Source organism: Mustelus asterias, chromosome 4 (genome assembly GCF_964213995.1).
Source record: "Mustelus asterias chromosome 4, sMusAst1.hap1.1, whole genome shotgun sequence".
Classification (NCBI taxonomy): Eukaryota; Metazoa; Chordata; class Chondrichthyes; order Carcharhiniformes; family Triakidae; genus Mustelus; species Mustelus asterias.
Window position 1 is genome coordinate 54,791,295 of NC_135804.1, and position 22,293 is coordinate 54,813,587.

At 42.5% G+C, this 22,293-nt stretch overlaps 1 protein-coding gene across 3 annotated transcripts in view; it reads right to left on the reverse strand.

Moving 5' to 3' along the window:
• The window catches only part of mbtps1 (membrane-bound transcription factor peptidase, site 1), a 151,618-nt gene that overhangs the window by 43,153 nt on the left and 86,172 nt on the right, over window positions 1-22,293 (reverse strand). For all 3 annotated transcript variants that reach the window (XM_078211045.1, XM_078211044.1, XM_078211046.1), the window contains exons 10-13: window positions 21,975-22,126; window positions 15,848-16,009; window positions 8,720-8,864; window positions 6,406-6,594 (exon numbers count right to left, since the gene is read on the reverse strand). In XM_078211045.1, the coding sequence (XP_078067171.1) occupies window positions 6,406-6,594; window positions 8,720-8,864; window positions 15,848-16,009; window positions 21,975-22,126 (648 nt within the window). The remainder of the gene's footprint in view (window positions 1-6,405; window positions 6,595-8,719; window positions 8,865-15,847; window positions 16,010-21,974; window positions 22,127-22,293) is intronic.

The window sequence follows — 22,293 nt, forward strand, 5'->3', positions numbered from 1 at the left end:
CTCGCTGTATTCCTCCAGAGCTCCATCCGTTTTCTGGACTTAACGTACGCCTCCCTTTTCATTTTAAATCAGATCCTCAATTTCCCTGGTTATCCACGGCTCTCGAATCCTACCTTTCCTATCTTTCCTTTTTACAGGCGCATGCCTATCCTGCAGCCTTATCAATTGTTCCTTAAAAGACTCCCACATGCCAGACGTGGACTTACCCTCGAACATCCTCTCCCAATCAACATCCACCAATTCCTGCCTAATCCAGCTATAGTTAGCCTTCCCCCAATTTAGCACGCTGCCCGTAGGACAGCATTCATCCTTGTCCATTACTATCCTAAAGTTAACAGAGTTGTGGTCACTATTTGCCACATGTTCCCCTACCGAAACTTTGACGACCTGACCGGGCTCATTTCCCAGAACTCGGTCCAGTATAGCCCGCTCTCTAGTCGGGCTACCTACATACTGTTCCAAAGAACCTTCCAGTATGCATTTTACAAATTCCTCCCCGTCCGGAACCCCAGCTCTAAGCACTTTCCAGTCTATACCAGGGAAATTAAAGTCCCCCACTACGACAACCCTATTTTTTCTGCACCTATCCAGAATCTCCTGACATATCCTTTCCTCCACTTCCCATGGGCTGTTGGGTGGTCTGTAGTACACCCCCAGCATAGTGGCTGCACTATAACATATAACAGGAGGTGGTGCTGGAAGTCTTAAAGTGCATCAAGGTAGATAAATCCCCGGGACCTGATGAAGGGTATCCCAGAACATGGTGGAAGGCTAGGGAGGAAATTGCGGGTCTCCTAACAGAGATATTTGAATCATCGATAGTCACAGGTGAGGTGCCTGAAGATTGGAAAGTAGCAAATGTTGTGCCTACGTTTAAAAAGGGCTGCAGGGAAAAGCCTGAGAACTACAGGCCAGTGAGCCTCACATCTGTGGTGGGTAAGTTGTTGGAAGGTATTTTGAGAGACAGGATCTACAGGCATTTAGAGACGCAAGGACTGATTAGGGACAGTCAGCATGGCTTTGTAAGTGGAAAATCATGTCTCACAAATTTGATTGAGTTTTTTGAAGGGGTAACCAAGAAGGTAGATGAGGACAGTGCAGTTGATGTTGTCTACATGGACTTTAGCAAGGCCTTTGACAAGGTATTGCATGGTAGGTTGTTGCATAAGGTTAAATCTTGTGGGGTCCAGGATGAGGTAGCTAAATGGATACAAAATTGGCTTGATGACAGAAGCCAGAGGGTGGCTGTAGAGGGCTTTTTTTCAAACTGGAGACCTGTGACTAGCAGTGTGCCTCAGGGATCGGTGCTGGGTCCACTATTATTTGTCATTAATATTAATGATTTGGATGAGAATATAGGAGGCATGGTTAGTTAGTATGCAGATGACACCAAGATTGGTGGCATAGCGGACAGTGAAGGTGGTTATCTCCAATTGCAACGGGATCTTGATCAATTGGGCCAGTGGGCTGATGAATGGCAGATGGAGTTTAATTTAGATAAATGAGAGGTGATGCATTTTGGTAGATTGAACCAGGGCAGGACTTACTCAGTTAATGGTAGGGCGTTGGGGAGAGTTACAGAACAAAGAGATCTAGGGGTACATGTTCATAGCTCCTTGAAAGTGGAGTCACAGGTGAACAGGGTGGTGAAGGCGGCATTCAGCATGCTTGGTTTCATTGGTCAGAACATTGAATACAGGAGTTGGGACATCTTGTTGAAGTTGTACAAGACATTGGTAAGGCCACACTTGGAATACTGTGTACAGTTCTGATCATCCTATTATAGGAAGGATATTAAACTAGAAAGATTGCAGAAAAGATTTACTAGGGTGCTACTGGGACTTGATGGTTTGAGTTATAAGGAGAGGCTGGATAGACTGGGACCTTTTTTCTGGAGTGTAGGAGGCTGAGGGGTGATCTTATAGAGGTCTAGAAAATAACAAGGGGCATAGATCAGCTAGATAGTTAATATCTTTTCCCAAAGGTAGGGAAGTCTAAAACTAGAGGGCATAAGTTTAAGGTGAGTGGGGAGATACACAAAAGGGTCCAGAGGGGCAATTTTTTCACAGAGGGTGGTGAGTGTCTGGAACAAGCTGCCAGAGATAGTAGTAGAGGCGGGTACAATTTTGTCTTTTAAAAAGCATTTAGACAGCTACATGGGTAAGATGGGTGTAGAGGGATATGGGCCAAAGGTGGGCAATTGGGACTAGCTTAGGGGTTTAAAGAAAAAAGGGCGGCATGGACAAGTTGTGCCGAAGGGCCTGTTTCCATGCTGTAGACCTCTGTGACTATTAATACCAGAGAATACGGAGGAGGAATTAAGTGCCATCACTAGAGAAATAATATTGGATAAATTAATGGGCCAAAAGCAGTTAAGTTCCCTGGCCATGACGGCATGCATCCTAGGATTCGAAAAGAAGTAGTGACAGAAATAGCGGATACATTGGTTATAATTTTCCAAAAATCCTTGGCTTCTGGAGAAATATGGAGGATTGGAAAACTTTACTCACTGGAATTTAGAAGAATGAGAGGTGATCACATTGAAACATATAGGATTCTCAAAGGGCTTGACAGGGTAAATGCTGAGAGGGTGTTTCCCCTCATGGGAGCATCTAGAACCAGAGGGTAAAATCTCAGAATAAAGGGGTGCCAATTTCAGACTGAGGTGAGGAGGAGTTTCTTCTCTCAGGAGGGTTGAGTGTCTTTGGAACTCCTTGCCACAGAGAGTTGTGGGGGCAGAGGCCTTGTGCATATTTAAAGGCTGAGATAGATAGATTTTAGATCACTAAGGAAATCAAGAGTTACGGGGAAAGGGTAGGAAAGTTGACGCGAGGAATGTGTTGGATCAACATTGATCCTATTGAGTGGCCGAATGGCCTACTCCTGTTCCTATTTTGTATGATCTTAACACACAACACATTTTAATTTAAGGCTACTCAGCAAACAAAATAAAAACAGAAAATCTCATTTGATTCTTAATCTACTCTGCACTCAAAATATTTGGAAACGATAATATGCAATACTTGGAAATGATAATATGCAATATTGACAAGTAACCCCTGAGCAACAAAGTGAATGTAAATTGCAAGATCACATAAATTACTTATCAGAATGGATGGTTGAATTGTTCCTGCGAAGCCATGACAGACAATTCACTTTCCCGAAGCACACTTGTTTCAGATCAAAACCAGTTGGTGCAGGTAACACAGAATTCATTCAATAAACATCGAAAAGCTAGTACATGAGGATTTAGGCATAAACTAGTGTAATCAATGAGCCAAAGAACTGGGAATCTATTTCCCTGCCTGTTCCAATAGCAAGACGGGCAAAAATGAAAACGAGGAAACAAATTTTGCACCAAATTTAATATCTTCATTTTGTTTCTGTAGAACTGAATTTTTGGTTGCTACCATTCTGGTTTCTAATCTATTCCTTGTTCTGTAAACCTTTCTGGTCACATTTCTCCTTCACCAAATTTTTTTATTTGTGAGAGACTGGCAACAGCTTGGAAGAAACCTAAAGCAAGATCAAAAGTTGATGACAATAGTATGTTTCCATATGGTAAAGTCAAAATTTCAACATACAAACATGAAGCAGTAAGCCATTCAGTCCCTCAGGCCTGCTTCACCATTTAATATCATGACTGGTCTGATGGTAACCTCAAATCTGCATGCCGCTTACCCCTGATAAATTGGTAAACAAGGGGGTGATTGAATATTTTTAAGGTAGAGGTAGATAACCCAAGACTTGCATCCTAAACGACCTCCATTCCAAGCCAAAAAATTGCATTTATATAATTGTCAAAAATGTTTTGGATTGTTCCAAGTACAACAAACTCAATAAAATGAGTAAGGGTAGGTAAACCAACCAGCTATGGAGTACAATGAAATTCTACCAAAGATAATTTTAGGTGACTGGTTCAGGAAGAGATGTTAGGCAGGACAAAAGCCTACTTTGAACAGTCTAAGGAAACTTTTACATTCACAGTAGCAGCAACATTGTTTAATGCTTCCTCAGAAAGATAATGCACCATACTGCACAGGATGTTAGCTTACTTCATGCTCAAATGATAGTGAGGATTGAAATTACAAGCTTCTGAAGCGAGAACACTGCCAACTAAGCCAAGCAAAGTGGCCAGCTGTTGCATACAGTTAACCCTTTTGAGTACCAGAGCTCCACAGGTAACACAAACAACTAAATACATAACCACCGTTAACAAATAATGGAACTTCAAGGATTAAATTATGAGGACATCTCACTTGAACATGGCTTGTATTCCTTTGAGTTTAGAAGGATGAAGATAGATCTAATTAATAAATTTTAAATAAAAAGGATGCTTGCGCACACACTCGTGCATACATGCACACACCCACTGGGTCAAGAGATTCAAGACCAGAATTGACAGGTTTTGGTTAGGTAATTGCATCGAGTCGAACAATGTTCAGGTGCTTGGAACGGAACGGCAGAACAGGCTCAGTGCTGAAGGCCGAATCCAATTCCTTTATGCTCATATACAAATTAGCATCAATATGCACAAAAAGATTGGGAGAAATCTGGAGGTTCAAAATGCTTCATGGACTACTAATTGCTCTGAAATGAAGTAACCTTCGTAGGAGACTCTGGCACAATACAAAGGACCTAATAATTAAGAGCTGTAGTATCCAGGAACATTAATCTCACATTCACACCAATTCTTCAGTCTTTCTTAAAAAAATTCCTTCATGGGATGCGGACATCACTGGCAAGGTCAGCATTTGTCATCATCCTAAATTGCTGTTGAACGGAATGGCTTACTGGGCTATTTCTGAAAGCAGTTGAGAGTCAACCACATTGCTGTGGGTCTGTGATCATACGTAGGCCAGACCAGGTAAGGATGGCAGATTTCCTTCCCTGAAGAACATTAGTGAACAGGAATGATTTTTTACAACAAATCAATAATGTAAACTATTGTTTATATTCCAGATTTTATTAATTGAATTTACATCAGCTGCCTTGATGGGATTTGAACTCATGGTCCCCCATCAACCCCCCCGAGCCTCAGCCTGGACCTCTACTATAGTTCAGTGACTACGCATCATCTCCTCATCCTCATCACCTCGAGTGTACTCATTCAACCATTAGTATTTGGTGCTAAACTGAGCCAAATAGGTGAACGATTAAAAATTTGATCAAAAATACAGAGACATCAGCAGGAATTAATTTAATGAAAATGGTGTTGCTGACGAAAGGAATCCTGGAGCTAAATTTGGGTTGAGTTTTGAAGTACCTTATTTCTCTCTTGTATTATTATATTTGTGTAACAGGATGATGATATAATCAGGAATGAAGTTTGAATCCATGGATTTCATAACTTTTAATTTTTCCTTGTCTGGCTCGAGTTGCTGCGCAGCATCCTATAGGTAGTATGCAAGTGTGCCAGTTGTGGAGGACGCGGACACATGTGTGGTAATATAAAACAGGGCCTAGTTTTAAGGCTGATGAAATTGGATATCCTAAATTAAAGAGTTGGACATATTAAAATCAAACAGTCAAACCTCGTGCAGGCCAATTGTACAAATACACAAACATGTCTGGGCCTGACCCATCAATCACCCATCACCCTGCTAAGTATCTACTTAGCAGGAGATCATTGCACCCCATTGAAATGCACCGGCCAATTGTTAGAAGCCCAGATCGGGTCAGACTTTGTCACCGAGAATTCCTGCAGTTAGCTTATCTGATAACAGGTTACATGTAAGAAACAGCATGGAGATGGACACCTGGGGGCGGACCCTGGCGTCCTGTCAGGCAGACATCAAGAAACCCACTGGGTATTGGAACCCCCTCCTGGGACCTCATTGGCCGGAAGCAAGAGAAGTTTCTGGAAAGGTAAGCAGGCAGGGGGATAACAGGACACATTTCAGACACACCAGCAGCGAAGACTCAACGAAGGAGGTGACCTTGACCATCCGGAAGACTGACCAGAGAAGGAAGGAAGGAAGCAGCTGCCATCGAGATTCACCTTCGTGACGACAGACCAGAGGGGCTCAGAGAATCGAGCCTGCAGTTCAACCAAACCATCTTTGCGGGTAGTATACTTGAATCTGGGGTATCCTCTTGTTTTATGTGGGTAATTTAAGGGTTAATCGTGTTATTATTAATAAACTTGTTGAACCTTTAATTGTGTTTGTCCTTTGTCCATCTTGCAAATAAGGACACCGGGGTAAAACCTTAGAGTAAGCAAACTGGTCGAAAGTATGTGAGAATTAACAGGTACAACCCATGGACACACACTGGCTCATTTTTGATTCTGCATCAGTGAGTTTGCAGATAAGTAGGAGATATAATTTCCTAAATCTTTACAATATTTTAGTTTTTCTCATGTTTCAAGACAAGAATAATCATTGATCGAATAAACACACTTACATCATTTTCAGCTGGTGAGGCAACAGTAACCATCACATGTCCCTGGGCAATGCCTTCCCACGAAGCAGCTTTCTTGGTGACTGATATCGATATAGCTAGAAATCCAGACCAAGGCCAGAGAACTTGGGAATAGGAAAACGCAACCTCTATGTTGTCTCCATTCTGAGGTAAATATGGCTGCCATATGGGCTACAAAAAAAAAATTAAACACTGTGTAAAAAGCCTCGTGTATAACTGACAAGTACCCAAATTGATTTAGGAAACATTGGCTGGGGAAGGAAAGAGCAAATGGACATTTGTAAGGGAATTTAGACAATAGTTTTCCACAAAATGAATAAAGTGAAGTGACCAGAATTTTCAAATACAGGCAGCACTGCTACTAAATCTCCCGGCGAGGCACATGAAACAAGCATGGGGCTGCTAATAGGATGAGTTTTTGCAGTGTGGCTCAAAACTCTGGCTACAAATGAAGGAGGAACACACCAGCATTGTGCCCCCATCTGATCACTTTGCACAATTCTAGAATCTCGCAACCATTTAAAATATTAGAAATTGCCATCAATGCTGATCTCTTGCACATTTTTTTCCAGAATGCTAAGGGAGTGAGATCTAATGTGGATCATATGCTATTTTTCTCGTTTTTGGAAGCTCTGGAAACATTCAAGCTTCTCTGGTAAATAAGCTCCAGGTCTCTGCAGTCAGCCAAACATCAGCAGAAGGAAGGCTGCAAGAAGTCAGCTCAACTTTATTACTGAATTAATTATTATTCTGAAACTATGCAGTAGTTTCAGGCCACAGCTTTCGGCTGGTGTTTACCTGTAGCAAACTGGAGTCCTGGAACTGGAGCAGAGGCGCGCCATGTTCCTGATTGAGTGTCAGAATATCTGAATGATAAGATTTGCTAAATCTGATAGTAACATGTTATGAAAGAGACACTACTTCTAAATAAACCACATCAGGAGGAAGAAACATGGTTTCAAACTGCTGCAAAAAGGTTAAGACTGATGTCAGGAAATAGGGCAGGTAGAGCAGTCAGGCTCAAAATTGGACCTCAAGGTTTTGGAGAAATAAAAACAGGATTTTAGCAGATACAGAATGCAATGATTAAGGATATTATAGGTTTTTTTCCAGGTGGATGAACTAAATTGGGCTAAATGTCTTCTGTATTTTTTTTACATCCTTACCCTGGAGTAAGGCTCTTTTCACTTTGTCCTTCACTCATTTCAGTTACTCTTTTTATTTAACAAATTCAATTAGATTAAAAAATATAGAAACCAGGCATCTTGTTTTTGCAATTTGACTCCATGGATTGAAGGGAGAGGAAGAGATACAAGGAAAGAGGTTGACAGCTGGCATAATAAAAGTTGGACAACACCTTCTATCCACAATTACTTCAGAGGTTAAATCAATCATGTTCTTGTGCTAGGAAGTATACCTTTTGCGCATTTATCCTGTGCAAAACACAGACAACAGCAATGTGGGCCTTTATATTTTTCAATGCATTATCCTTGTAGCCACATTCCTTTTTATTTAGTAAAATGAAACTGAAGGTAAGCAAGAATAGTTTGGGATGAAGTGGTATGAATCTTTAGTACATATCAATACAAATGCCCAATGCCACAGAGTAGGTAGGTTTGACTGCCCTCCTGCAAGGAAAATTCAGATCGGAGTTGCATTACTGTGCAAATGAATCAGTTAGCCCTCCTCTGTTTTTCCATAAATGAGGAGTTGTTGTTGCAGGCTGCACTTGCATAGCTCCCAATAACTGCTTGCAGCCTTAATACAGGTCTGAAAGCAGGTTAGTTACCTCGTGGGCCCTGGTAATGCATTGTGTAGGGAAGCAACTCTTTGGACAAGAGTGGTTATGTAAAATGTAGAATGGAATACAATGTGCAGGATTCTCCAGCCCCAAGACCGATATTTCCCTCCTGAGCTCCACAGACCTTTAAATGGTCTGCCGCATTTTCTATCTCACCCACTACGAATCCCGCAGTGGGCGAGAGGGGAGAATTTCAACTAATACCTGAATTCTTTAGTGGTGAAATGCCCTCTTAACCCAGGGCATCGTATTGCTATTTTTCTTGTTTTTAGAAGCTATGGAAATATCCAAGCCTCTCTGGTAAATAACCTCCAAGACTCTGCAGGCCTACATTGCTGTTATCTGTGTTTCGCACAGTAATAGATGTGGATACATTCTATACAATATTGAGGAAATGAGTGTCGGTATCAAATATTAATACTAGCCAACAGGGCCAAAAGACATTTCAGCCATTTTGAAAATTCCATATTATCACCACCACATTACAATGCTTACCTTGTCAATAATCCGGCCAGTGACACCCATACCATTTAAAATTGTTACATTGACAACAGTTGGCATTCCCCCACAATAGATGGGCTGGGAGCAGTAGGGCCACATATAAGGGCACTCAGTTAGGTCAATGTAGCTTGGGCTCAAACTGAAAGGAAAGAAAATTGGCAATTACAGAACGTAATCCACACCGGCATTACAAGTGCGCAACTGAATGGAACATGTTCTGCTCACAAACAGAAACAGTTTGGTGTTTAGTTAGGATTCACAGACACCTGCACATCAAAGAAAGAGCTTTCTGCAGCTCTCATTAATTGTAAAGATGCTGATGTTTCAAGAGATTAGCACCTTTGCAGTACAGGCATGCCACTCAGCTCGGTTCTTCCCACCAATTGTTCAGTTAGCAACAATGACTTGCGCTTGTACAGTACCTTCAGTTTAAATCCAAGGTTCAACATACAGAAAGACAGACCTAATGGTAGATGAATTAGGAACAATGACTGAATAAGGTAAAATAGATAGATAAATCGCAGCCTTTAAGGCAGAAGGCAAAGTAGTAATATAAAAGTGTTTAGTGCAGATAATGCATTCCAAAAGGCACAACCTGGACAAATGAAAGTTCACACTGTAGTATATACTGTATTGTTAGTAACCTGGTGTAATTCTGATAATATTAACCAAACACATCCTCCAACTTCATATGATCTACAGCAGATACGTAGACAATAACTGAAACTTACAAGAACAAAGGGGTGTGGGTGTATATAAAATCACTTGGAATACTGATCCTATTAGCAAGTTTGTACTTTGGTAAGGTGATCCTCTTCCATTTCTTACAGAAGTCTCGACTAGGAAAATAATATTGACTCACGATCAACCCTGAGGTTACATCTGATTATCCCATCTCGTCATCCCTGCTTCACAGTTTACTAATTCTCTTCCCATATCTCTTAAAAAAGCAAGCAGCATCAACATGAGAGAAACTCTGATCTCTTCCTAAACTGACACTAGTGATTTAACATTTTCAGGGTATTAATAATGGAATTGGAGACAGAAACATTGTAATTAAAGTGATCACAGTGACAGTATTGAGGAAATGAGTATCAGTATCAAATATCAATACTACCCATCAACACAGCCAAAAGACATTTCAGCCATTTCGCAAATTCCACATCATTACCACCACCACATTACAATGGATGATAAAGATTAGAGGAGTTGCTGATAGAGCCAGGGATACATATAGATTGGAGACTTGGGCACTGAAATAGTAGATGGGGTTTAATCCGGACAAATGCGAGTTGATGCATTTTGGAGGATCAAATTTAGATGTGAATTATAATGTAAATGGCTGAACCCTTAAGAACATTAACATAGAGAGATCTGGGTGTGTAGGTCCACAGTTCCCTAAAAGTGGCAACGCAGGTGGCCAAGGTGATTAAGAAAGCATATGGCATGCTTGCCTTCATCAGCCAAGGTATTGAGTACAAGAGTTGGCTAATCATGTTGCAGCTATATACAACCTTGGTTAGACCACATTTGGAGTATTGCGTGCAGTTCTGGTCACCACACTACCGCAAGGACATGGAAGCTTTGGAGAGTGTGTAACAAAGGTTCAACCAGGATGTTGCCTGGTCTCAAGGGTGTTCACAATGAGGAGAGGTTGAATAAGCTAGAATTGTTTTCACTGGAAGGACGGAGACTGAGGGGAGACCTGATAAAGGTCTACAAAATTAGGAGGCATAGACAGGGTGCATAGTTAGAGGCTTTTTCCCAGGGTGGAAGTGTCAATTACAAAGGGGCACAGGTTCAAGGCGAGGGGGGGGGGGCAACATTTAAAAGGTATTTGGATGGGTACATGACTGGGGAAGGAAGAGGGATACAGACTGAGTAAAGGCAGAAGGTTTTTTTAAAGTTTAGTTAGGGCAACATGATCGGCACAGGCTTGTTGGACCTGTCCTGTGCTGTTCTTTGTTCTAAAGAATGAGCTGAATGAAATATTAAACTAAGCCCAGCATTGGTGAAAAAACCTTTCCGTGGCACAGTGGTTAGCATTTCTGCCTCAACGCCATAGACCTGGGTTCGACTCCAGTCTGGGTGACTGTGTGGAGTTTGCATGTTCTCCCCATATCTGCATGGGTTTCCTCCGAGTGTTTCGGGTGAACGGCACAGTCCAAAGATGTGCAGGTTAGGTGGATTGCTCATGCTAAAGTGCCCCTTTGTCTCTAGATCTGTTGGTTAGGGGGATTAGCAGAGCAAATATGTGGGGTTACGGGGATAGGGCAGTGAGTGGACCTTGGTAAGATGCTCTGTCAGAGAGTCTGTGCAGGTCTGATGGACCAAATGGCCTCTTTCTGCACTATGGGGATTCTATATACTCGTGTGAAATTCGAGTTTCTAAGACTAAAATCTTCAGCAATAAAGCAGACTTTTACACAAGTAACATTAATGCCTTGCCCTTGTAGAGTTGCCATGTCAGACTGTTGCCACTAACACTGCCCACAAAAGTAGCACAAAAACTTAAAGTATGATTTAAAAAAAAAATTATGAACAACCTTCATGGAGACATACATGAATTTGTTTACAATATTAAATTTATCAAATTCAAACAACAAAAATCCAAATGTAGGCATGTATACAAATTCACTCTAGCAGCAGAGCATGCACTAAACGTGCATTAAAATCCATAAAAGTCACCCTCCCCAAAAGAACCAAAGAACACATCCCAATCTGCTGCTTGAATGGCATCATATGGATCAACAACATGCTCATCAACATTTACATAGTCTTCCACGTTTTCATTTCACAAATTATCTTCTCTGCCGTCAAGTGCATTGGATACCCCAAATTTCTTCAATGATTTCACAACAATCTCCATTCTGATTTTATTCCAGGCTTCTGCAACGCACTCTCTCAAGATTGCTAATGTCAGAACCCGTATGCTTCTTCCTTGGTGTCTTCTCTCCTCCAATCATCCATTCAATTTTTCTCTTGTGCTATCCTTGAAGGGCTTGCTCAGAGGGGCATCCAATAGTTGAACCTGGCTGGTTAGACCACCAGGAACCACTGCAACATCTTCTATAAGGTGTGATCTGAAGATGAGAAGACGTTTTTCTTCACCCACTCCTCATGGTCAAACTCCAAATTCTCCTCAGCCATATTTTCAAACCATTAATATCACCATTGGCATCTTAAGCTTTGTCCCGCCAGACATGCACAACAACACAACTGTGAAGCTACTCTTTTTATTGCCACTTGTCTTCATTAACACCTTGTCTTTCCAACTTTGCTCACCATTTGACTGGCTGGCATGTCAAAATTCAGTCTTATCCACATTCCCAATACAGGCCAATCTGTGTTCATTCTTTTGTCTATGTTCAATTATAAACTGCTGAAATGCTATAAGCCTGTCATCAAATTCTGCTGTGAATTCTTGGTATTCAGTTCAGTACAAAATTGTTTCTCTATCAAACGATTGTCGGCTCTGCAATCTCAACGACTGTTTGAAATGGACTGTGTAAATGCCATTCCTTCTTGATACCATGGGAACGCAGCACGCACTGCAAGGCAGTAACTTTGACATCAGGGGTGGGATTTTACGGCCTCGCTCATCCCGAAACTATAAAATTCTGCCCGAAGTCAACGGACTTTCTCCAATTCCCATGGCGGGCAGGACAGTAAAATTCCGGCACGTGTCGATTTGTGCAGACATGGGAAGCTGAACAGCCATCTTGAGGCTAGTGTGTTATTCTATGATTCTGTCAAATAAATTTGCACCAGGGCGAGTTTGACTTCAGCAGCAAGTGAGTGGCAAGTACAAATAGTTTGGATGTTTTGGTGAAAGAAGTTAGAGGTCAAACTGTACACAAGCTATATGAAAATGAATAATTCTTTGGCCAAAGGACAGGGGATTAATTTTACACAAGATCAGTTATTATTCAAGGATATATGATAATGTGAACAAATTGTAGGAAAATTGATGTTTCATATTCACCCCCACCCCCGGGACGCAGTGAGGGTCGGCCATCCCGCCAGTGAGGGTTGTCCATCCCCCCCCCCCACCCCCCCAGGACCCAGTGAGGGTCGTCCATCCCCCCCACACCCCCCGGGACGCAGTGAGGGTCGGCCATCCCGCCCCCCCGGGATGCAGTGAGGGTCGTCCGTCCCCCCCACACACCCCCGGGACCCAGTGAGGGTCGTCCATCCCCCCCACACCCCCCGGGACCCAGCGAGGGACGGCCGTTCCCCCCCCCCCCCCCCCCCCCCAATGACGCAGTGAGGTTGTCCGTCCGTCCCCCACCCCCCGGGATGCAGTGAGGGTCGTCTCCCCCCCGCCCCGCACCCCCCAGGATGAAGTGATGGTCCCCCCCTCCCCTCCCCCTCGGGATGCAGTGAGGGACGGCCAATCCCCCCCCCCCCCCCCCCCGCCGGGACGCAGTGAGGGTCGTCCACCCCCCCCCCCCCCACCCCCCGCCGGGACGCAGTGAGGGTCGTCCACCCCCCCCCCCCCCCCCCCCCCCCCTGCCGGGACGCAGTGAGGGACGGCCAATTCCTCCCCCCGGGACACAGTGAGGGTTGTCCGTCTGCCCACCCACCCTCCGGGACGCAGTGAGGTCGTCCGTCCCCCCACCCCTCCGGGACGCAGTAAGGGTCGTCCTGCCCCCTGCACCCCCAGGGACGCAGTGAGGGTCGTTTCCCCCCCCCCCACCCCGTGGGACACAGTGAGGGACGGCCATCCCCCCTGCCCCCCCCCCACGTGCAGTGAGGGTTGTCCGTCCCCCCCACCCCCAACCCCCGGGACGCAGTGAGGGTCGTTCCCCCCCCCCTCCCCCAAGACGCAGTGAGGTCGTCCGTCCCCCCACCCACCGGGACGCAGTAAGGGTCATCCTGCCCCCCTCCCACCCCCCGGGACGCAGTGAGGGTCGTCCGTTCCCCCCCCCCCCCCCTCCAGGACGTAGTGAGGGTCAGCCATCACTAAATTGCTCCTTAGTGTCAGGAGGATTAACAGGGTAAATATATGGAGCTACGGGGATAGGGCCTGAGCAGGATTGTTGTTGGTGCAGGCTCGATGGGCGAATGACCTCTTTCTGCACAATAGGGATTCTATGATTCTAAATGTTAAATAATCTCACATTTCTATTTAGGCATCAAGACTCTGGATTCTGAGGCCGGAATTCTCTGATGTTGTATGCCCCGCCACCATTGCCAGTAAGAATGGAGAATTTGGCACTCAATCAAAACTCCATACACAGCAGTGGGACTGGAGAAACCCAACCTCGGGCGAGGTCGGACAATTTTGGCCTGGGTATCTTCTATGCCGTATACCAACTATCTGTGAAATTTCCAAGTCCCCTTGTTACAAATGAATTCAAAATATATTTCTTTACCAAATTACATTGGTACATGTGCACAATTGACCCCTTCAAGATTTATTACGCGTGATCAACAATCTCATGGCTTGTAAACTATGTTGAGCTACGTAGATAAGGCCAATCTGAGGTTCAATACTCAAGCTAAGCTGTTCTCGGTCAGGGAAGCAGGAACGATACTATCTGTCTCTGCGGACAGTATCATTACTGCTCCTCAGGATCCAGTTCACTGTGATAAACACTGCCCCCAGTAATAAAATTGCCTGCTGGCATTCTCAGCATTTGCCACTGTAGTGGCAAGGAGTGGGGGAGGAGGCAGTGAGCACCTGCGGAGCTGGATAAAACACATTCACGTATACTTCAGAAATACTTTCAAAACAGAAAGTCGGAATGAAAATCACCAAATTTTATTTCCAATTCTTAATGGAGAGTCATCCAATACTGCTTTGTTTTATTAGCAATTGTATCCGACAGGCAATAAAGAAGTGCTTCACTAAAACCTGGAGAACACAGTGACTGTTCACACAAAGTTCCATATAATCTCAGTTACCTACTGGTTTTACGAAGACAGACAGCAAGCAGATTGGAACATTGAAACCAAGACTATGGGCATGATCTTACCTGCCATTCACACCACACTCCCACTGCAGCGAGGTTAGAGAATTTGGCGGCCAACCAAATCTCCATTCACTCCAGCAGGATGGGAAAATCCCACCAGTGTGGATGGTGATAAGATTCTGGCCCAAGACTTGAATTTTGCCACACCTTTTTGTTAAATCAAATAAATTATATCAAATAAACTGAGGGACAAAGCATGAAGTCCCCGAAAAGAGAATCACTCGGAACAAAAAACAAAGCTGAAAGGAAACTTAAAACATTCAATCAAAATTTGATTAAAGTGACTGATAATACACCCAAGTCCCTGCGGTGTTGAGATCAAAACAAACCCTGATTTGGACCCGGAATTTTCTGGCCTCTTGTCACCTCACACTCCAGAAAGCTGAAGCTTTAATCACAAACCCATTGAAGGAAACCCTTAATAGAGAAGCAGACAAGGAAGGCACTGAATTTGATTTTCATTTTAACAAAATAGTCTTCAAAGTCTCTATTTACAAACAACTTGGAAAAATTAAATTGCTCTTTCATGGCAGAATACATTGTGAAAGGATATTAGGAATAAGTATTGGTATGGAAGAGAATATACATAGCCAAAGTTGGAGTTAATGGAGGATGGGAAGCCAGTAAGCAAAGTATCATTGGTATACCTAGAGACAGCAAAGGTATGGCTAAGGCTTTCAGCAGCACAGGGTCAGAGGCAAACAATATTGCAGAGGTGGATGTCAGCAGTCGTGACTATGGATTAAGTTTTAAAGCTCAGCTACGGGTGAAATAAAATGTCAATGATGGAGTGGTGTGGTTTGGTGTAATATAGTGACTGTGGAGATGGAAGGCAGCAAGTAAGAGTGCAGAGTTTGTGGTAGAGATTGAAGATAGTATTATGACTTATCCAAGCCTTCATGTCAGACACAGCAGTCTAACAGCATGGGGCAGTCAAGGAATTAGAGGAAAGGTAGAGCTGGGCAGATACAGCATACAGGTGATTAATTCAGTCTCAGCCATTAAAGTCAAGTTAGCCCACAATACTCATGTTGTATGGCTAAACTTTTCAGGGTAGGGCCTGTAGAATCGCTGCCTGCACTGTACAAAATGAGGAAACAGAAGGAACAAAAGGTACACTATCCAAATTCAGTTCAGCACTCACCTGGCTTGAGGCTTATAGATTTTGAGAATTTGGTATGCTTTCAGTAGGTCCAATTTGCCATGACCTTGTTCAAACATGTTGACTCCAGGCAATCTGCGTGCAGAGGCGATCAATGCTTGTTTCATACTGGCTGGATTCACCATCTCACGGTGCTGCACCGTGCTGACAAAAGAACAAAAAGAAAAGTTATCAAAAGAAATTCGCAGGGGAATTCAACTGATTAATTAGGTAGAAATTTTACACAAATTGCAAAACTTATCTTTTGAAGTTAGAATGGCTCAGCTAAGATAACCATATTCCTCATTACCAAGTCAAATTTTCATCTCCTATGCCACAGGATCTACTTTTTCACTTAAAAAGATCTTTTAAATGTTTTATCAAATGGATCAAAAAACATCACAATTTGGAAGCCTTCTAAACTTCAGTGAATTTGAACAAGGGGCAGTGCAACCAACTGTCCAAGATCAGCTAACCGTACAAAATATTAATCTTAATGCATATCCCTGAAGTCCACTGAGGAAGAGTAAGACAGTTACAAGACTTCTTCAATGATTTTCTCAAAAGATACTAGGTCAGAGTTCATTGTCTACAGCAGATTGCACTAATGAGTATTTGTACGAGTTATCACTCAAGAACAAAGAGCATATTAGACCAATAAGATCTGAAAGGATTTTAGAAGGAAGCAACTACTTTTGGGAATAATACATCAATTATGCAGGCACACCTAATACATGAATCATCGATAACCATTTGCTTGAATCCACACCTCTTACCAGTTTCCCTGTGAAAAATAAATCCAACTTAATTGGAAGGTTCATTCTAACTCTTGAACCAACACCCATTTAAAACACCTGTCATCTAGTTAAACACAGTAGCAACTTGAACCCAAATCCGGTTCAGTGTTTCATCTCTCATAACTCATTTGTTTAACTTCAGGTTATAAAGCTATTTCCAAAAGAACAGCAAACATTGGCACATACTAATGTTTGACCAATTTATAACATGGCTTGTCCAAATATCCAAAGAGGAGAAAATCCTGGAAATTATTCAGTAAACAATCCCATTGTTGTTTCAACTCATCATGCCACAGTGAATTAATTTTTTTCCAAGAGTTCCTGAGCAACCATGTTAAAGGAAGACACTGAACAAAGAAACAAAATACTTCTCCAAATAATAAAAAAAAAGACTTAATGGGTTTAGAATTAATCGCAGACACTGGATAAAAAGTACATTGCAGAGGCACAAGGCAGGCAATTTGAATATCCTCCCTCTGATGAAACCCCAGTGACCACAGAGGAGGCGGCACCAATAAAGATAAGTTAAACTATAATCTAAGTGGCTATTTAGATACAATAAGGAGGTCCCAACACCAATCCTTGGAGAATTCATTTATTATTTCTCTTTCAATGCACCAAGTACTATGAACTTAATCATAAATCTCTCACCCGTTAGCTGATTTATTCTTCCTGTTCTATTAAAATTGAAAAGCTACCAACAACTACCATATTCTCTAGTATTCAAATCCTGCTCTAAGGAGGGAATTGGTATCCAGTGCGAAGATGATCTCTCATCAACTTTAAAATGGGTGAAATAAAAATGAACTTCCAAAAAACTTTCTTGGTGTTACTAAGCAGAAGCGATCTGCCTGCTGTGATTCCCACAGCAGGCAGAACTGCTTCTGCTTAGACCTTGGGCGGGAATTTCCAGTCTTGGGGTTTCACAACAATTCCCAAATTAGATTCAACACCAAAGTGCCACTCTTCTAATTCTGCATTTGTTCTAGCCTTGAAGGTAATGTTACTGGATTTGCTTCATATACTTTTTCATTGAAGAAAAAAATCTTTCATATTCAGTAACTGTTTCAGAACCAATGTCCAGTCCCATCAGCACCAATACTTAGGGCAAATGGGTGCATTCGAATTGGTTAGGCTTCAATTTTTTATTCTTCAGTTACGTTTGAGATACTTTGGTTTTTAAGTATTTTATTTGCGTTCTCTCCTGCTCTTCATCTTTTCTGATCCTTCTTCCTTCAGTATTTCCCCATCTCTTTCCCTCCCCTTTTTTCTTTAATTCACTTAGCTTCCCTAACCTTTGCTGCTGCCTCATGGGAATAGGTACGAATGACAAATTTAAGACCAAAAACAGAAATAATATAATAGTGGTGAGAGAGCAACGGTTAGGAGCTGCACAAGTGGTGCATATTTTATGGTTGAAATCAGTTTTACATTCTCCATTTTACAGCAGTTGGCAAAACTAATACCATCTCTAGACCTCAAAGAACAGAGTACACTGAAGCAAATTGGTGCACCGAATATTCAATCACTCCTTTATAGAATCCCTACAGTGCAGGAGGCCATTTGGTCCATCGAGTCCGCACCGACCACAATCCCACCCAGGTCCTATTCCCATAACCCCTCATATTTATCCTGCTTGTCCCCTGACACCAAGGGGCAATTTAGAATGGCCAATCAACCTAACCCGCACATCTTTGGACTGTGGGAGGAAACCGGAGCACTGGGAGGAAACCCACGCAGACACGGGGAGAATGTGCAAACTCCACATAAACAGTGACCCGAGGCTGGAATTGAACTCGGGTCCCTGGCGCTATGAGACAGCAGTGCTAACTACTGTGCCACCGTGCTGCCCATGTAATGTTAAATTTAATTGTAATGTTAAATTTTCACAAATATTTTCTCTTCTCTTTTTCAGACCCCATGCTCCCACAAGATAACTTTTCAGCTGAGGATAGGATATACAAGGAGGTTGGGGATACCAAAGAGGGGCGAGGAAACAAATGAGAGCCTGAAGTCCACCCCGACTAATGGAAAATTATGCACAATTAAATCTTACAGTATCAGATTCCACAGATAAAATGGTAGATTTTGTTTTGTAGTGAGTAGTCCTGAGTAGATGTCAGCAAGATAATGAATAGCAAAGGTCCTAACACCAATCTCTGTGGAAGACTATAGGTAATTCTGTCTCCAAGCAGATATTGTACATCACAGCTAATTGTTAATATAATGCAGCAAATTGCAATTCTATTTTACACAATTCTGTCTTGTGGAGTAACCTCTTAGAGACAGCAATTTTGTTCTTGTAAAAGATCTTGCTTAGGTTTCAAGTTAGAAGACTGTCTCCAGTTTGGTCTCATCATATGGTGGGCAATATTAAGGCTTTGGAAAGGGTACAGAAATGGGCCACATGCTTAATTCACCATTTAAAATACCTTAGTTATCCAGAGGAGTTCAAAGAACCAGGCCTGCAGGCATTAGAAAAGCACAGATATGGAGCAACTTGGTCGAAAGGATTTGTGTTTATATAGCACTTTTCATGGCCTCAAGAACATCCTAAAGTGCTCTGAAGTCAACAGAATATTTATAAAGTATACAATGTTGTAACATAGGAAAATGTTCCCAAAATAACAAAGGGAATAAATTGCTCACATGGATAAATTCATTCAGATGGATTAAGGAGGGCCAAATTTCCAAGTCACAGCAGAACTAGGCCAGAAGTTAGACTGTTCTTCTTTGCAAGGGCCTGTGAAAAAACTTCCTGACTTTTGCAGTTAATACTGATTCACCTCCAAGAGACAACTGGGACTTCTCCAGTGTGGAGACTTTGCACCAAAGGATAGATGCTCTAATATAAATCAGGATCAATGCAACATCTTGGGCAAGTATTGATCACCTGAAGGAAACATAGAGGAATTTTCTAATTTGTCCCGTTAACTCATCGATGATTTAAGCTTTTTTTTTGCTTCGCCCTGGAGATGACAAGTTGTAGATGGTGAATGAGTATCTGCATCATAATGTATTAGCATCAAAATGAGCTGGTGGCAGCCTAACTGGACCTCTGGTTCTTCTACAGCACAGAGACAGGCCATTTTGTCCAACTAGTCTATCTTAGAATTTATGCTTCAAATGAGCTTTCTTGCCGCCTTTTCATCCAGTCCCATCAACATGCCCTTCTATTCCTTTCTCCCTCATGCTTCCCCTTAAATGCAGTCCAAAAGATGTGCGGGTTAGGTTGATTGGCCATGCTAAAATTGCCTCTTAGTGTCCTGAGATGCGTAGGTTAGAGGGATTAGCGGGTAAATATGTAGGGATTATGGGGGTAGGGCCTGGGTGGGATTGTGGTCGGTGTAGACTCGATGGGCCAGATGGCCTCTTTCTGCACTGTAGAGTTTCTATTCTATCTATGGTTGCACACTCCACATTCTAGCCACTCTTTGGCTCACAAGGATTCTTCTGAATTCCTTATTGGATTTATTAATGACCATCTTATATTTATAGCTTTTAGATTTGGTCTCCCGTCAAGTGCAGACATTTTCTTCATGTTTTCCCTCTCAACCCTTTCATTATCCCCCCCCTCAGACTTCCCTTTTCAGGAGTAAAGTATCTCAGTCTGTTCAGTCCATTCTGGTAGTCACAGCCGCTCAGTTTTAGTCTTTGGTTTCATTCTCCTGCTGTCATTTTTCATTGGAGCGTAAAACTCAGATGGGGGAAAAACTCATCTGAGAATTTACTAACTTCTTAAAAAACACACAGATTAGAAAGACACACACGATCTTTCTATGGGGCACCACTTATCATTGAGCACTTTACACATTAGTGGTCAAATGAATGAGGCTATAGTTCCCCAGCGCTACCTTTTAAAAAAAAACTGGAACCATATTTAAATCTATCTTTAGATGCAAGGCAGGAAAAAAAAAATTGCCTTCCATATCAATGTCCTTCTAACTGGGTACAGGTATTTTACAGCATTGAGTCTCCAAGATTTATGCTAGTTTAGAAATCATGAAATAAATGGGAAAAGTTAACTTGAAGTTAAGTTAATGACAAACTTTAATTGCTTCCTCATTTTGACATTTGCAGGAGCAGGTACTGCTCCCAAATCCATAAAGTTACTTTAAAAACCACCCTTAGGAAAGAATCAGCATTCCCCAGATGCCACTGTAACTTCAAGCTACTTTACAGTAGGTAAACACTACTAAAATATTGACAGACAATGGGCGGGATTTTGTGGCCTCGCTCATCCTGAAACCATGAAATCCCACCCGAGGTCAACGGACCTTTCCATGTTCTGCCCCTCGCCTGCTCCGATTCCCGTGGCAGGTGGGATGCTAAAATTCTGGGCAATGTGTCATGTTTACCCAAAACAGAGCAAGATCCTGCATGCAATTTGATAACTTGTAAGAATGCAAATGGCATTATTCCCATTCCACAATTACAAAATAGCATTGAATGTAATCCCTCCACCAACATCAAAAAGCAGCTAACCTTTAGGTGGTGGAGGAAATGCACCCATGTTATCATCACTAATATGCTGCTGGGCTACAGATTATTCTGAGATAACACAAAAATAATTACTTGCATTTACATAGCACTGTGTTTGCTGCCAATGCCATACATGCAGTTGTATGCCCCTTATAAAGATGGCAGTCATGCAATGTGCAGCAGATCACATATCCTGCCATCACTGTCCCTGGAACTGCAAAAATTACAGCACAGGCAGGATCAAAATAACACTTAACAACGTCCTCCAACTACATTTCAACCCAAAAACCTCAGAGGGCTGGAAAGAACAAGTGGGACCCACTCTGTCCACCCACCCCCAACTCCCAATTAGCTCAAGTTATGGTCCACCTGGTTGCGTTCTTTTGTGGTAAAAATCATTTTGGGGATAACATGGGCAATCAAATAAGATTCACTACTAATTGTTTCTTTAAGACGGTCAAAAAGTAGCTGTCACCTTTTGAAGATGGATTTGTATCTCCTGCAAATGATGCCATTGGCTTCTGCGCATGTGCTGACAATAATACATGCGCTAAAGGGCTCCCAGTGGCCATCTTGCATTTGATTTATGTAACATCTTTCATAACCGCAGGACATTGCAAAATACTTTTGAAGTGCAGTCACTGCTGCAACATAGGAAACAACATGCATTGTTGGGATAGGTTCATAATCTAAAAGCACAATGTATCTTATATTGTGCCACAGAGTTTCAAGTACTAATAGAATCCGATATAGCCTACTGCTATTTTGAACTTCAAGGCCACATGAAGACCCATACAGTGGTATATCCAATGACCCAGGTGCACCTTTCACTTGCTCTCTGATTTACTTGCCTTGCAAGCAGAGTGACAGCTCCCGCCACTACTGGTGATGCCACACTAGTTCCCGAAAGTGAGCGGCAACCACCCTGCATACCAGAACCACGGACACCAGAGCCATAGGTCACAATATCGGGTTTCATTCTTCCATAGCCACCAGGAAGCTCCTATAGAAAACAGAGGGGAAAAAAGAAACAAGCATTTAGTTGGCTGGAACCCAAGTTCTGAAGGTACAAAATGTGCCTAATTTTGAAAATAAATGAACTTCAGCAATTGACCAATGTTGCACAGTGATTGCCATTAGTTACAGATAGCCATTTGGCAAACATTTCAC